The 16618-nt window shown below is 38.8% G+C and overlaps 1 protein-coding gene across 2 annotated transcripts in view; it reads right to left on the bottom strand.

Annotated features, from left to right (window-relative positions):
• Positions 1 to 16618, bottom strand: part of Ubx (Ultrabithorax) — a 682601-nt gene that overhangs the window by 375539 nt on the left and 290444 nt on the right. For both annotated transcript variants that reach the window (XM_067760249.1, XM_067760250.1), the window contains one exon: positions 5291 to 5341. In XM_067760249.1, the coding sequence (XP_067616350.1) occupies positions 5291 to 5341 (51 nt within the window). The remainder of the gene's footprint in view (positions 1 to 5290; positions 5342 to 16618) is intronic.

Genomic DNA, 16618 nt, shown 5'->3' with positions numbered 1-16618 from the left:
GATATAATCTGATTTCGACCACTTCCAATTACCAATATATCGTCGAAGTACAGCATCAAAAGCTGTTAACTCCATCCACCACAATTTCACAGTAGAACGAAAAAGCTCTTTTGAAGGACAAGTTAAAATGTTGTTTTATATGAAATTGTATGTAGTTAGCAGCTTTTCATAATTTTGTTGGAGTTAGTGATTCTGTACAAAAAGCACATACTTTTCTTATACGACCATATGCAGAAATCGTCTCCCATTCCACCATTATCAAAAAGTCGGTTTTAGTTAAATGCAGAGCTTTTGCCGCATCTTTGATGATCTCATCTTATGCTCAAGTTATGGTGTTAATGGACTGAACTTCGTTCATCTTAAACATGTATACCATCGGCTCTTGGTAAATTATCGGGGAAAAGTATCGAGGTAAAGTATCGATACTTTATTCAGTACTTGCAAAAGCATCGAGTACGAAATACTCGAGTATTTTTTGGAAAAGTATCGATACTACTCACTCAGTCCCCGTATCGTTCTATCACTAGCCACCACCCTTTGCCAAAGCAAATGTTAAATGCTTCCTCTTCTGCTTTGTATGCAACAAAAGTTGCAAGTTGGCTACTTTTTCATATTAGATGCCGCCAGTGTCGCTCAATCTACCGTTCTCCATAAAAATGCATAGAAACTAATCATAATGCATAAGGTTGAGTTAAACGCATCTATATGAAAAACTGCTTATGTCATGGGGCTTTTATGCATTGCGTTGAACGCTTCTTTGTGAAAAAGTTGATTGTGGCTCGGCCTTAAGTTAAGTGCAATACAAAAGTGTTAACAAAAGTCATCTGTTTTGTTAATCTTCGTGTATTCGCATTATATTATTGTGATTTGTTCTAAAAAATAATCACAAGTATCAATTTAACTAAACTAAAGTGTTTTGAATTGATTGTCGGCAGTGAATGCCGTTCAATTTCTTATTGCACCTCTTGCCGCCGCGGATTTGAGGAATTGTGCTGGCCTACATAGCAAAAAGAACAACTAACATTAAACTGCTTTATACAATTTAAAAAAAAAAAAGTCCTATCCCCCGGCATGAGTCACATTGGCTTTCGAGTGTAATTACATACGATAAGCGAACTAGAACAAAGTATTGAGGGATTGTGTTTTAAAGACCATCCAAACGAATTTACTTTACTCTAAACCAATTACAGTATTTTAGAATTACATATACTTTTTCCAAGAAGGTGGCTGCACTTTAATAAGGCTTTTGGATGTGAAGATACATGAAGAGCACATTTATTTCTAGCATTATAATAAGCAGTTACCTTAGTCTTCTTTCACATGTTACTTATAATATTTTATACGTACTTGTTTTTTCATCAAAGTCTTGTGATCTCAAATAATTAATAATAAAGCTAAATATATTGCACCGCCTTAACATATAATAAATCAAGTAAGAAAAGTGCAACAAATTATTTTAAATGTTTAACCCTTTCACTACAGTACTATGAGCAGCGGCCTTTGTGTGTAACACACAGGTTATTTGTTTTAGACACAATAATGCCCATAATTTGGAAAAAAAAGTATGTCGGTAGAATAGAGATTATATTCTGGTGTAATATGTCTCACATATGCGTGTGATCTGCGGCGGATCTAGGATTTGGTTCTGACCAACGCTCTAGATTGATGAGGAGTGTGATGACTAATATCAAGGACTTACTTATTTATTTTCTGGCTTTTAGTCACTTAGTTTGCTTATTAGGACTGTAGATATCCTTTTCACCGTTGTTCAGACTCTATTATGGGCAGCGAATGTTTTTTTTTTGTATTGAACGTTGGGGTAGCACACGCTCGAGTGGCCCAATGAAACCAGGCAAATCCTGTTCATGTGTCCGCATCCCGTGGGACCGCCATTAGGCATAACGTCACAGGGGGAGGTGATTTAGTCGCCACTACTTCATATGCGAATTTTTCTGCGCTCCCTTTCTGCGCTCCTTTTCAATGCTTCATAACTATAAAGGCCATCTTGCTCACAGCAGTCCAACAATTTATTTGTCTGCACATTTGTGGAACTAAATTCCTAATGGAAGGCTCCTCTCCAAAAACTCTGTGTACAGAGGTTTTTCGCCTTGAAAAGGAGGGCAGTGAAATATTACGTATTCTGCGCTTTCCAATTCGGAGGGATAGTGTGGACAGAAAGGATCCTCCTCTATCCCACGCCTATGTAGATATTCCTTGAAGTCGCCGTGCCCTCTAATTCTACTTTTATTTTTTGCGCCTTTAGAAAAACTTTGATATCAGCGTAGCGTAGTAATCTCAACGATATCTCTGAGCTATCGTGTGGTCGTTTGAGACTTTGCTGTGACCTACGCTGACTCTTTTAGAACCGCTTCAATCTCTGCTTGATACGTGCTTGTTTTTCCCTCCTGAGATCTTTTTAGCTGCAGCAACAAGTCTCCTTTTGCCGTTCTTCTAATAGTTTTGACGTCACCCCTTAGGGCTTTTAATTTATCGCAACTCCTCACTTTTCGCAGTTTGTCAGCATATGCAGCATCGCCAGCCTTCGAAATTATAATTGCGTCCGGACTGGATTGAATCATATTCTTCTTATTCTCCTTTTTAGGTTTGGCTACCTGCCACTCTCCCGACTTTTGAGCTGTGAGATCTTCTTTCCTTTCGACCTTTTTCTGATTCAGTGGCGCTTGCGACTTTACTCGTTTGTGACTGTCCTCACGTCCTGGCGTAATGTCCTTGGCTTGGATATTGCTTCATCGAAGACCTGCCTTTGATCATAGCCACCAGTTCATCAATGATCTGATGGGAACTATCGTTTCCTATATAATAAAGGTTAGATGAATTTTCCGGTTGCTGAGGGAGCTTGAAATAATGTTTTGACATGAAATTTTATTATTATAAGTCAAACTCCCAACAAAAGGTTAAATTCTGGTGCAATAGTTGGCTTTACATTACAGTTTATTTTTGCGTTTAGAAGGGCCTATCATCCCGTTGTGCACTGAGAAATAAAAATAACAAGGATTCTGAAAATATACACTTAAATACTTGGAGCTGGATAGAACCTCTTGTGAAATAATGTAATTGGTTTAATATTTTCAGTAATCGAAAATCGGGGACAAAATAAGCCCGATGGTGCTCCCCATACTACTGGGGCATTGGAAGGATCATTGATAGGAACTATTATATTGAAGGTCCCATTATGCGACATTGGTGAATTACTTTCACAGTGTGAATCTTCATCAGAGTTGCTCGAAAGTTTCTCTTATTCTATGTCAGAATCTTAAGTTTACTCGCAATCGGACAAACTAAAATCGCTAAACTCAGAGTGGTAGTGAAAGGGTTCGTTGTATTTATTTGTAAAATGTACATATGTATATAAACGTACTCATAAAAATACTGCAGGCCCATGCAAACGTTTTTGTATAAATTCACGAACATACATATGTAATGAACATACAGATATACACAAATACATGATAAGCATTTACGAAATTATATTCAGCCATTGCAGGATTGGCCTTAGCATTCCATTATACAATTGATAAAGTGTAAAACACGGTTTAACTGATTACACGCAAAACAACATCTAGAGTTTTGTACTTCTAATGAATAAAATAGGTTACCTTCTCTGTTCGGTATTTATTGCCGTGTATCAGGATCATCTTCATCTTTGGTTTTCGACTTGACTGGTGTTTCCAAAAAAAAAAAAAATAATCTCTTTGGAGAATAAAACAAAATACGCATTCTCTAATTAACTAAACATTCAAAAAAGCTTTTTTACTCAATGATTTGAAAAATGTTTTAGTGTGATCATGTTTGCCTTTTATGAAAAATTACAAGTTTTGCGTATGACTATGTAGTAAGTCTATAGTGTTAAGATTTTGTTGTTGATTAATCAGAACTTAAAATATTAAATATTAAATTGTAAAAAGGTACAGTGGTTTGCCAATTCGTACGAAAGTGTATATTTGAGTTTAAAACGGCCGACCTCTTACCAGAAGGTTTAATATACAAAATTTTCAAAGTTCACTGAGATGTCTCTTGATAAATTATTGTATGCTCTATGTGATGCTGAATATCACAGGTAACGTACTTTTCAATGTATGTAAATTAAATCAAGGAACCTAATTTATTATTGATATTAGAGAAAAATTACAGAGTTTACAAATGGCGAGGGTTACCAAGACATGTTTTTGAATTTCACTTTTTAATCAGCTAGCTTTTCGGGAGCTGAGGATTGAACTCGAAATATCCAACATTCATACTTTATACTAGTGTAAATACTTTAACCTTTAACCACTCAGCCATATAAATGCCGCGTTGATCGCTTTGTAATTGGTCTCTAAGTATTGCATTTTTGTTGCTATTCCTTTATACACAATTAGAATTAGGAACTTAATTTATAAACGCAATACAATTTTTGACACAGTTATTGGTTTTCAATATTTCAAAAGTGGTCATATGATGCTCTGAGTTGAAGGCCTTCTTTAAATGTATCACAATATATATTATTAGGAATGCAATGTTAGTGGTCGATAATTCAATCTCAGTCTGAGATTATGATAAGGATTAAGACAGAAATATAGACCAACAAATTGAGAGATTAATAATATTTATTGTAGTGCTTGAAAATTATTTCTTTTTCAAATTTATGTTTCTGGCTCAAGGGCGACTTAGTACTGTTTTGCAATAAATCATAATTAATTTTGGTTGTTTTGCAAATTTTACTATATATTTACTGATAGGTATAATTGGTAATAGGTTTGAAATTTCACTCGAAGCATTTTCCAAAAACCAAAAAAAAGAAATTTCCTATCTTCAATTAATCCAATTTTGTTCTTTTTCCAATAAAATAATTTAGCTTCATAAAAAATTGTCGTCATCGCGATAAAAGTTTCTAAGTATATTGAAATTATTTATTTGAGTTGGTCCAAGAAAATAATAAAGACACATTTTTTATGCTTTAAATCTTCTAAACTTAAGTCCTACAAACCCAATACATACAAAGACAACTTGCTAGCTCCATAATTTGAATATTAAAAATTTTTAAAGCTTTAAGTTTTTCCGTTCTATTTGAAGATTTGTTGGATAACATATAACGTAGCTTCTTTTACCGCGATGCCGACGGTATGTGTATAAAAATTCATAATGTATGTATGCATTTAATTGAAACTTCAAAAACAAAAACTTTGACATAATAGAATACGACTTGCAAAATATAACAAATACAAAATAATGTAAGGTAGGATAGACAAAAATCAAAAGCTGGTACTGGTTTTATTTTTTTTGTACTTACCTAACCAATCCGGCAGAAGAGAGCCCGCAAGAGATTCTGAGTATCTCTTACCTGAAAAGAAGAGAAAATTGACTTTAAGGATAGTGGCATTTATTAAAAATTTGGGAGCTTAGTAAAAGTAGTCTGCATGGTTAGTCCCTTACTACGACCGTAGTGATTTTCCAACGATTCCACTACGATTTACTAAGGTTATTCTAAGAACTTCTAGATAGAATAGAATATATATAGAATTTTTTCTGAGAAGCTTTTTGCGGGAGAAAAACGCTCGAAGGGTTAACCAAACCACTGCCGACCGCGGTTAAAAAGTCATTTTCTTGGGTATATTGATATAACTTTTAGTGGGACCTGAACTTAGGGGTGTACAATTTTGAGTTCTCAATGGCATTTATTCGAAAACCCCAAATATTGCACATTATTTATCAATAATGCAGTTGGAAAATGGAACACTGTATTCATTTTAGAAGTCAACTTTTCAATAAAGGTTATTACAAATGTGTTGTTGCTATTTGGTAAACATTTTTTTTTATACAATTTCTCAAGATTCAAAACGACAATTTTTCAATTTCTAGCAAAGTGCGCCTCCATTAGACTATTTGCCTGAGTTTTTTGACAGTAAATTGTTTTTGTTTCGTAAACCATTTTAGTCCAGTCATATTGGTTTTTAGTTTCGGAATTCGAGAAAAGAAGCTGGAAGCTTGCATTGCAAAGTACCATTAAAAGTTGCAATAAATCGCGTGTGGGCATCTCAAGTAATTCGTGGTCAAAGGTCACAAAATGTAGTTTTCCATAATATTCCATTCTCATAGCTTATAAGAGCCTTTTGCACTCAGTAAGAAGTTGCACATCATGAAATTCTGTACAAGTAAAGATAGCTACCAGGCGGAAAGCGCGAGCAGTCCCTTAAAACGTGTCGCCTACAACAGACGTTTTGATAGGGAGAAATTTTGAAAAAGTGTTTTGAAACTGTTTCGTTTCGTTTCGTTTTTGGTGGCTAATCAAAGTATGGGGGCTTACGTGAGTTGACTTTTCACTAAAGAGAGAAATTCTAAAATTTCCTTTTCGGTAGATACTGGCGCGGAAATATCTGTTGTTCCATGAAACAGCAACGACAACTCTCAAGCATGACTAGCGAAACTGGCAGCAGTTAAAAACATACATACATATTAGTACGTATGGATAAAAACAGCTGACTTTAGACATTGGCCTCGTTAAAAATTTGTATGGGTACCATCGCCGGCGTAACACACACTATATTGGGAGCAGATTTTTTGAAACGGAAAGTTGGTATACAGCGAGTCTGACTCACGTAGTGCATATAAAAAAATTCTATCAAAAACATCAATCACGACTTGTTGATTCAGTACATTGATTTGTTGAAAGAACCAAATGCAACGCAAAGGAACGTCGACACAGCTATACCATTTCATCGAGAAGAAGGGTCCGCATGTTTCTGAGAGAGTGCCAAGGTTGGTACCCGAGAAGATGGCTATAGCAAGAAAAGAGTTTGATTACCTTTTGGATAAGGGTATATGCGCTCGATCGAAAAGTCAATGGAGCACCCCACTATATTTAGTGAAGAAAGCAGATAGTTCCTGGCGTCCATGCGGCTATTACAGGCGTCTGGATTCTAAAATGATTTCCGACAAATATCCAACCGACATATTCAAGACTTCGCTGCTGAGTTAGCAGGGAAAAATATATTTACTGTGGTCGACTGCAGAAATACGTACCACCAAATTCCAGTGCCCCCAGCTGATTCACCTAAACCTGCGATCAGTACGCCGTTAGGTTTATTCGAATTTCGATATGTGACATTCGGTCTGCACAACGCAAACTTTCTAGCGCTTCCTGGATGACACGCTAAGGGACCTTCCGTTTGTATTCCCTTTCTTAGACGACGCATTGGTGGCATTAGCACCAGTTGAGGAGTATGTGGAACATCTGCGCACGCTTTTTAGTCGGTATCTAGAAAAAGTATTGGTCATCAACATAGAAAAATGCCAGTTTGGCTTGTTAGAGGTAAAATTTCTAGGGCACTCAGTATTAGTCGAGGGTATTAAAACATTGTCCAGCAGGGTCAAGACTTTACTCAACAGAACAAAACCTAAACTGACATATGTTGAAAGAAGTTTTTTAGGCGCTGTCAACTTCTACAGAAATTTTTCTGACCACGTAAAAACCACAACAAATCGGTGCTGAAATGGACGCCTGAAGATTCCGCGGCCTTCGTTAAAACTTCAGTTAGCAGCTATATTATCGTTTCCAATTAAAGAGGCAGGGTTGGCGTTTATGACTGACGCGTCCGTTAAGGCAAAGGGAGCGGTTCTCTAGCAACGTGTTAAGGTGGACTGACAGCCGTTGGGATTTTTCTCCCTTAAGTTCAGCAACACCAAGCAGCGCTATAGTACTTACAATCGCGAATTGTTAGCTATATACACGGCTGTGAAACATTTTCGCTATTTTGCGGAAGGTACCCAATTTATGATCTATACGGACCACAAACCGTTGTGCCACACCTTTGAACAGAAGTGGGAGAGACTTTCACTCCGGGATACGAGCATTGGCATAGGGTATTTAAAGCAGCGTAGCGTTGTCATCCGGAAAGTGGTGACTGGATGGATCAGATTCCGGTGGTTTTGATGGGCTTAAGATCAGCGGTCAAGGATGATATAGGGACCTCAACGGCGGAAATGGGCTATGGACAGACGAAGAAATTACCCGGCGAGTTTTTTTTCGAGGCAGACACACCACGTATGAACGAGCATAGTTTCTACAAAAGTTTCACATTTACTTTGAAAATTTTAGGCCCATTACGACGACGACGCACGGGAAAAAGACAGTGTATGTATCTAAAGATTTGCAGTTTTGAAAATATGTGTTCCGACGAGATACACAATAAAGGCGCCATTGTTAGCAGTAACTTCAAAACTGGACATTTGATATTCGTACTTTTCCAAGTAAAAACACACTTAAACTTAAACTTCAATTCATTTATATTTGCATTACTGTTTTGCCAGTATGTATTATCATCAATAAAATATACAATAATATATATATATATATATATAGATATATATATTATATATATCTATAAAAAACCTGGACGTCCCAAATGTCGATCATTGTGAACATCCACGTCGATGGCACTACGCCGCCGACTGTCCCACACCCCAAAATCTTGGGTGTGACGTTTGATCAGGATCTACATTTTGGTGAGCATGCAGCCGCAATTTCACCGAAAATTCAGAGTCGTGACAAAATGGGGAAAGGACAAAGAAACGCTCATTAGCTCTTACAAAGCAATTGGCCAGCCGATTGCATGCTACGCGTGCCCTATATGGTAGCCAAGCCTAAAAATTACACACTGGAAGAAGCTACAGGCCTGCCAAAATACTGCTCTCAGAACCGCCACGGGCTTTCTTCTTATGTCCCCAGAAAATCATCTACATAGTGAAGCGAGAATACTCCCCATCAGGGAGAGAAGTGAGATGCTAACCAAGCAGTTCATATTGAATACCCAGAAACCTGGGCATACCAAAAGACATCTGATTGATGAGCCAACACCGCCTAGGGGCTTAAGGAGTCATTTCCGTAAGCATTATGAGGAAATACGGCACCTGAGAACTCAGCCGTATGAAGCAAAAAAGCACAAGGAGGTCCTCAGTGAACTCCACAAAGAGGCGTCGGACCTTTATGCCAGGAATTCCCCGGTGAATCCAGTACTCAAAGACTTGCGGAAGAGGAACGCACACTCCCCAGGGAAACACGACCTGTAACAAGTTAAACTTCTACCTATCCAGAATCAACCCCGACATACAAAATGTATGCCCTGCTTGCAATATGTCCCCACATGACGCCAACCATCTCTTTAATTGTAATGTAGAACCAACGACTATAACACCCCTCAGATTATGGTCCACCCCTGTTGAAACAGCAAGTTTCCTTGGACTGCCGTTAGAGGATATTAATGAAAATTTGTGACCGGTCGCACCTATTGGGTGACGCGAAGCATTGCTACAATAACAACAACAACAACAACGATAAAAAATCTACAAATATATACATATATACTTCACATTAAACGTGATTTCGCTTATATTTAGTGAACACTAGCTACATAGGTATATATATATATAATATAGATAATTTAATTTTAAGTTTTCCCTTCGAAGTTTGATGCAGTAATAAAACGCATCTGAGACAATTTACTTAATATGAACATTTAAATTACAAGGCAGTGGAACTTGAGTAGATACCTATAAATGTAGATACATTTATATAACACAGTATGCATATCATGGAGATGGAAAGATTGCCGGCAGGTGTTTCTTGTCCTCAAGGTAAGGCGCTAAATCAAAAAAATTAGCGCGAGATGTATTTTTCAGCGCAAATTCCAAACCAACTAGCAACACGTGTGTACGTCGACCATTAATGCATATACATTAGGGCGGGTCGATTTAAAAATCGCTCATTGCTCTATGAAAATCGTATTCTAGGGATCTAAATAAGAAACTTTGCCGAAGGAACCATACCTCTAAAACGAATTCTGATGCCCCCCCCCCCCCTTTGGGTCGAACTTTTGGGTAGGAGGAATTTCAATTCTACCTGCTGTGTCTTGTGGTGGCTTAAAAAAACAACACAAGCAATTTTACGATCTGCAATTGAATAAAAAACCCACACAACTATTTTTACGACATGCAAATGCATCACAGTGATGCCTTGGTTTTAAAACGGGGTTGTAAAAACGCTAATTTCTAATAATTTTTTTAAATTTCTTTTCTATTACTAAGTTAAATTAATTTTTTCATTTACATATGTTCTGACTAAATAAATTTCTAAAGAGAAAAATAAACTCCAAAAAGAAAACACATAGGCATTTCAAAGTGGGATTTTTCAAAATTTGCCCCTACGACCCAAAGGGGGGGACATCAGAATTCGTTTTAGAGGTATGGTTCCTTCGGAAAAGTTTCTTATTTTGATCCCTAGAATATGATTTTCACAGAGCAATGGGTGATTTTTTTGCCTCCCTACAAATCGACCCGGCCTAATATACATAGATACATCCACATCCAACTTAATGTTAATCTAATAACTTAGGTTTACACCCGTTACACCTCACACTTAAACATAAGAAGTAAGGTGATTGACTCAGTTTTTCAGCCCGCTCTTGAGCGAGGTTATACAAAGGTTTTTAAACTTTATAATTGTGTTAATTTTAACCGACCTATATATTTTTATTCACTATAGCTGGTGAAAAATAAACAAAAAAGAAGAGGATATCCGGGACCTCCAGCGGGTTAGGGGGTCAGAATATACCCGAGGTAGGTATGCCTGTCGTAAGAGGCGACTAAAATACCAGATTCAAGGGGCTGTGTAGCGCAACCCTTCAGGTTGCCAGCACAATATACAGCTTCTCCAAACCCAATTGTCAACCTCACCTATCCGCGGTGAATCCTGTTTCACTAACAGACGAGGCTGTGGCGACCCCAAGCTCCTCATGGAACTTGGGGGTGGGGAGGGAAGGATGGCCTGAAGGTTTAATGTGGCCATATAATTCGTTCCCGGGATGGTCGGGCTAGTACCTTAATGGTGCTGTGTTACCGGAGCGTACCGGATCTGTATCCGGCAAAGGACCATCACATCGATAACACTCTCCAAAGCCTCCGGGGAGCAACCTTATCGCTACAAAAACAACAACAGCAGGATATCCGGGTTTTTCATGATTTAGGAATTATAATCTTCTTTCTTTTAAACTCACTTTTTTGCAAATAATTAGATTACCGGTTTTGAAAAAAGATCGAATAACTGAACACCCTAACAAGTATCAAACATTCATGCAAATTCTCGGCAAGGCTCTTGCGTAGGAGTTCATGCATAAATTATGTATGAGTGTGAGTCAAGTACTTAGATGTTTACCTGTGTGGTTTAAGTGTCAGATGCAGAGGCGTGCTCTTCATACAATCTGAAATGCTCGTCTTGTCGAGCAAATTGATTATATTCCAAAAAAGAAAGATTCCAATATAAATATTTTTTTTAGAATTTACGAACAAGTAAAAAAGCCACATCCGGTGCATAACAAGTGTGTTCGGTCCCTCTGTTGGGGAGTAGTACAGTCTAAAAATATTGCATATTTTACGGGGCTGCAAATATTTAAATATTCAAAATTGAATGCTTAAGGTCCGAGACTTTGCGTCGTTGTGGCGTTGGCGTCATTTTAATAGAACGCACGTTAAAAGTTTTCCTGCCACAATTAACTCAAAAGGAAAGCTCAAATTTAGATTTTTCATCATCCAAAAAATGTAAATAACAAATTTTTTAATTGAAGAAAGAGACTATTTGTGCGTATTGAATGAAGTTAATTGAAAACAAAATAAATTTGAGCAAAACTACAGAGCTGCAAGGAAATGAATTGTCAACAACAGCATAACGTAAGTTTTTGAATTTCTTTTGCGCTACTTTGAAGTGGATTTTGCATTGCCTGTGGATTAGGAACATAGCGAGAAAGAAGTGTATGTATGTTTAAAGTCAGCTGTAGACGCAACGCAAGCTCCAAACGACGCAAAAGTGGAATATGTTTAGGCCAGTTAGTTTTTATCGAACAAAGGCGCACCTGAACGGAGCGTTTTTTTGCTTTCGGGTTCAGGTTTTGCATGTGTGATAGTTTTTATATGAATGCCGGCTTTTGCAACTGTAGCTACGCAGCTTTGTGTAATTAAATAACAGACTACAATATATTATACGAGGAGCGTTTTCAAATGTACTTATTATTTTGACCGTGGTCTAAGTCATTTCGAGCTCCTGGAGAATATCTCAGATTTGAACTAAATATTAATACCAAAACTTATGTTGAGTTCATTTAAACATGTTGTGTTGAGTGTTCTTAAACATGTTGGGCTTATGCAAATATAATAACATAAGGGTTAACATGGCAAGTCTACACATTTGTATTCTTTCATTCTCTTTGATTCTATCGTTCGTAACTTCCAATGATTAGTTAATAAGAACTAGTCAAATGACTGTTGGCAGCCATAATTTCGAAATAGTAAAAGACTTCGTTTATTTGGGAACCAGCATCAACACTAGCAACAACATCAGCAGTGAAATCCAGAAAGAATCAATCTTGCCAATAAATGCTACTTTGGACTAGGTAGGCAATTGAAAAGTAAAGTCCTCTCTCGGCGAAAGAAAATCATACTCTAAAAGTCACTTATCGTACCCGTCCCGCTCTATGGGGCAGAAGCATGGACCATGACAACAGCAGATGAAGCGGCTTTGGGAGTGTTCGAGAGAAAAGTTCTTCGAAAGATTTATGGACCTCTACGCGTTAGCGATGGCGAGTACCGAAGAAGATTTAATGATGAGTTGTACGAGCTATACGCAGACATCAACATAGTCCAGCGAATTAAAAGGCAGCGGCTGCACTGGCTAGGCCATGTTATGCGAATGAAAGATGATGCTCCGGCCAAGAAAGTGTTTCTATCGGAACCCGCCTATGGAAGCAGAGGTAGAGGGCGGCCCCACTCCGTTGGAAGGACCAGATGGAAAACGATTTAAGCTCCCTTGGTGTGACCAATTGGCGCCGGTTGGCATAGCGAAGGAGCGACTGGCGCGCCTTGTTGGACGCCCATAACCGTTTAGACGGTAAGTAAGTAAGTAAAATGACTTTGATATTGATCGTGTGCTTTTCAACTCGTTAACATTGCCGCTGCCTAAATAATTCGAATTTGTGAAAGTACATGCATATTTTAGCGCATATACGACTGTCAGAGTCACTAAATAATATTTTGTATAATTTAGTGGTTTATTAATTAGAAGTTTACTTTCAGGCCATTAAAGCTAAATTACTAAAAACCACCCGTGTATTATTTGGAAACTTGAAGCAACCGCAACAACAACAGATGCTGCCATTTGAGCGACTCATACAGTTCACAATCGAAGCATAATCCGCCGCTCCATTTTCTGGTCCTTCGGAGCCGAATCGCTCCACACGCATACAACATACATACATTGAAACCCCACATTTCTGGAGTTAACATTTCCGCATGGTCCCTGAACAAATTGCACATGCAATTCGACAATTAAAACATCATTGTTTTTAATACATCTTATAAATAAACTTTACAATGAATATCTGCGTTATATTATATTAACCCTCCGCAGAATCCATTAAACTTAAGAATCTGTGTTGTTAATTTACTCACTGCAAAATCCGTTTAACTTCAACTTGAAAATTGTTCATACACATAAAAATGTCATCGTTTGTCAAAACACGCGACTCCGCACTAAATTCTATCAAAATGTACAAGACCAAAAGCAAAGACGAAGCATTTATTTTAGATTTGGATAATGTCGAAAGCTATCTTCAGTTATTAAGTGAACAGTGGGTAAGATTTAAAACAGCCCAAGATGAGGTCGAGATTTCTTCATCGAGGTCGAACGGAACGCGCGCATCCGGGCCGATACCTGGTACGCTAGAGCATTATCAAATTTCAAGCGCGTACGGAAGTGTAGGACCGGATCAGTGGCTAATCCCCCAAACTCGCATGCCACTGTGTCTGCATCAATTAAACTTGCTAAAATGGAACTACCAACCTTCGCGGGCGATTCCACTGAGTGGATCGCTTTCTACGACGCCTTTTGTACTCTCGTAGATTCTAATACTTCGTTGTCAGGTGGTCAAAAGCTACACTATTTACGTCGCTGTTTAAAGGGTGATGCTCTTAGTATTATCAGCGGTTTCAAAATTTGCGATGCCAACTACACAGAGGCATGGAATCTACTAAAGTCGCGATATAAAATTATGGGAGTTATTGTCGAAGCGCAACTTCGAGCCCTCGCAGATATACTTAAGGCGACGAGTGACACTGCGGACTCAATTAAGAGAATGGTGAATGCATTTCAACAACACATACATAAGGGACTTAAGGCTTTAGGGCGACCAGTAGATTTTTGGGATGATTGGGATGATTGGTTAGATTTTTGGGATGATGGGTTAGTCCATGAAATTGTACACAACCTTGCCTTTGAAACCCGCAAACAGTGGGAGCGCTCGCTCACTAGCGACGATCCTCCTACCTTCGAAGATTTTTCAGCGTTTCTGGAAATAATATGTCGCTCGATAGCGATGATATCAACGCCGGCAACCCAATTATTGACAGCAAAGCCGAACACACAAAAATCAGTCGGAAAATCAGCAAAAGCTTTTCATGCCACCGCACTTCAAACGCGTTGTACATATTGTAACGCAGGTCACAAAATCTATTCTTGTGAAAAATTCCGTAGCCTAGATTCAAATGCTACATTAAAATTTGTCAAAGAGTTCAAGGCGTGCTTCACCTGTTTAAGTATTGGAAATTTTAAGGAACGCTGCAATAGCGGGTCTTCCTGTCGAATATGTCGGCAGCGAACCATTCATTGCTCCACAATTCACCAGAGGCATTTACCTGTGCTCACGACGTCGACTCACCACGCACCGCTGCATTTACGCTACCCGTGTTCCCCCGCAAATCGCAGTTACATCTGCTTCCGCTTGCCTTAATTCAAAAGTCAACCCAATACCTACAAGACAAAAAGCTGTGTTGTTATCAACCGCCCTAGTAAAGGTACGTGATTCTGCTGATCGATGGCGGAATGCTCGCTTATTATTCGATTCAGGTTTTCAAGCCACATTCGTAACTGAAGCATCCGTACAACATCTAGGCTTAACTCGGAAATCCTCGTCCATGTATATAACGGGAATTGGCGCTTCTCTGGGTCGTCTTTGTAAGGGCGAGACGTTATTACTGCTTTCTTCGCGTCATTCAAGTGAATGCTACGCCATCATGGCATTAATCCTCAAAAGATTACGGGCGAGTTGCCATCGCATAGTTAAAGCGTTCCTGAATGGTCTCATATCAAGGGATTGCTTTTAGCTGACCCCCACTGTATGGAACCCGGTCGTGTAGACATCATAGTTGGTATGGACTACATGGATCGACTCATTTTAACTGAGCTGCGTAAAGGCCAACCCTGTACGCCAATAATACAAAAGACAGTGTTCGGCTGGACGTTGTGTGGAAACATAGATTCATCCGTTCCACCAGCAAAACATATACAATCGTTGCACTGTGATGTAAATTAGACAGAGGATTAGCTAGATTGTGGGAACTTGAAGAAGCACCGCAAACATGAAATCTTACCTACGAGGAACGGTACTGCAAGGAGCATTTTGAAACTACTCATACTAGAAAGCCGGACGGACGCTTTGTGATGGAATCAAGAGATCTCGCCGTACGAAATCTCTTACGAATGGAGCGCACATTCACCGGTAATCAGGAGCTGTGTACACGCTATAACGAATTCATGCAAGAGTTACTTGAAATGGGTCATATGGAGGTCGCGCCTGAAACGAACAAAGATGCCTATTACATGCCACACCATGCTGTTGTAAAAGAGTCCAGCGTCACGACAAAATTGCGAGTTTTGTTTAACGCGTCTGCTAAAACCACAATGGGGAATCCATCAGCGATCCGCTTTATGTTGGTCCACTATTACAAGAAGACTTGTACTCAATTCTTCTGCGTCTGCAGTAACTGCAGACGTTGCAAAAATGTATCGGCAAGTCTATGTTGCGGATAAACGTTGACTTACATCGAATTGTTTGGCGCTCTAACACCCTTCTCACTACAGACTACCGCATGCTACGCGTTACTTATGGAGTTGCGTCCGCCTCGCATTTTCTTGTGAAATCGATGCAACAAACCGCGATACAATCTTCTAATACTTTCCAAAAATCAGTCACCGTAATCCTTAAGAATTTTTACATGGACGACCTTCTCACTGGTGCGTCTTGCAAGTCGGAGCTCAAGGCATTGGAGCGAAATGTGTCCGATATTCTACGAGAAGATGGGTTCGAGTTATGAAAATGGGCGTCAAATTGTACGGAGTTAAATGGGACTATCGCTAGCGAATCCAAGAACATATCGCACTACACCGTAGACGGCAACAACATACATGCTCTGGGATTAATTTGGTATATGGAAGAGGACTATTTGACATCTTTTATTTCTCTAGGAGAACCGCCCCGCGTCTTAACTAAGAGAGTATTTCTGGCCGATGCCAGCAAACTTTTTGATCCATTGAGTCTATTTTCACCCGCAACAATTAGGTCGAGAATGTTGTTTCAGGATATATGGCGTTCCAATACTGGATGCGATAGCCAAGATGTGGCTTGATCAACGCACGCAATTGCAACTCCTATCTGAGCTTAAGGTCAACCGTTGGGTCGGAGTCGGAACAAAATGCTCATGTACAGAATTGCATGTGCAATTGCGTGTCGCCGATACTCAC

The sequence above is a fragment of the Eurosta solidaginis genome, chromosome 1, assembly GCF_040869045.1.
Source record: "Eurosta solidaginis isolate ZX-2024a chromosome 1, ASM4086904v1, whole genome shotgun sequence".
NCBI lineage: Eukaryota > Metazoa > Arthropoda > Insecta > Diptera > Tephritidae > Eurosta > Eurosta solidaginis.
The sequence above is the reverse complement of the archived record's forward strand: the minus strand, read 5'-3'. Positions and strand labels throughout refer to the sequence as shown.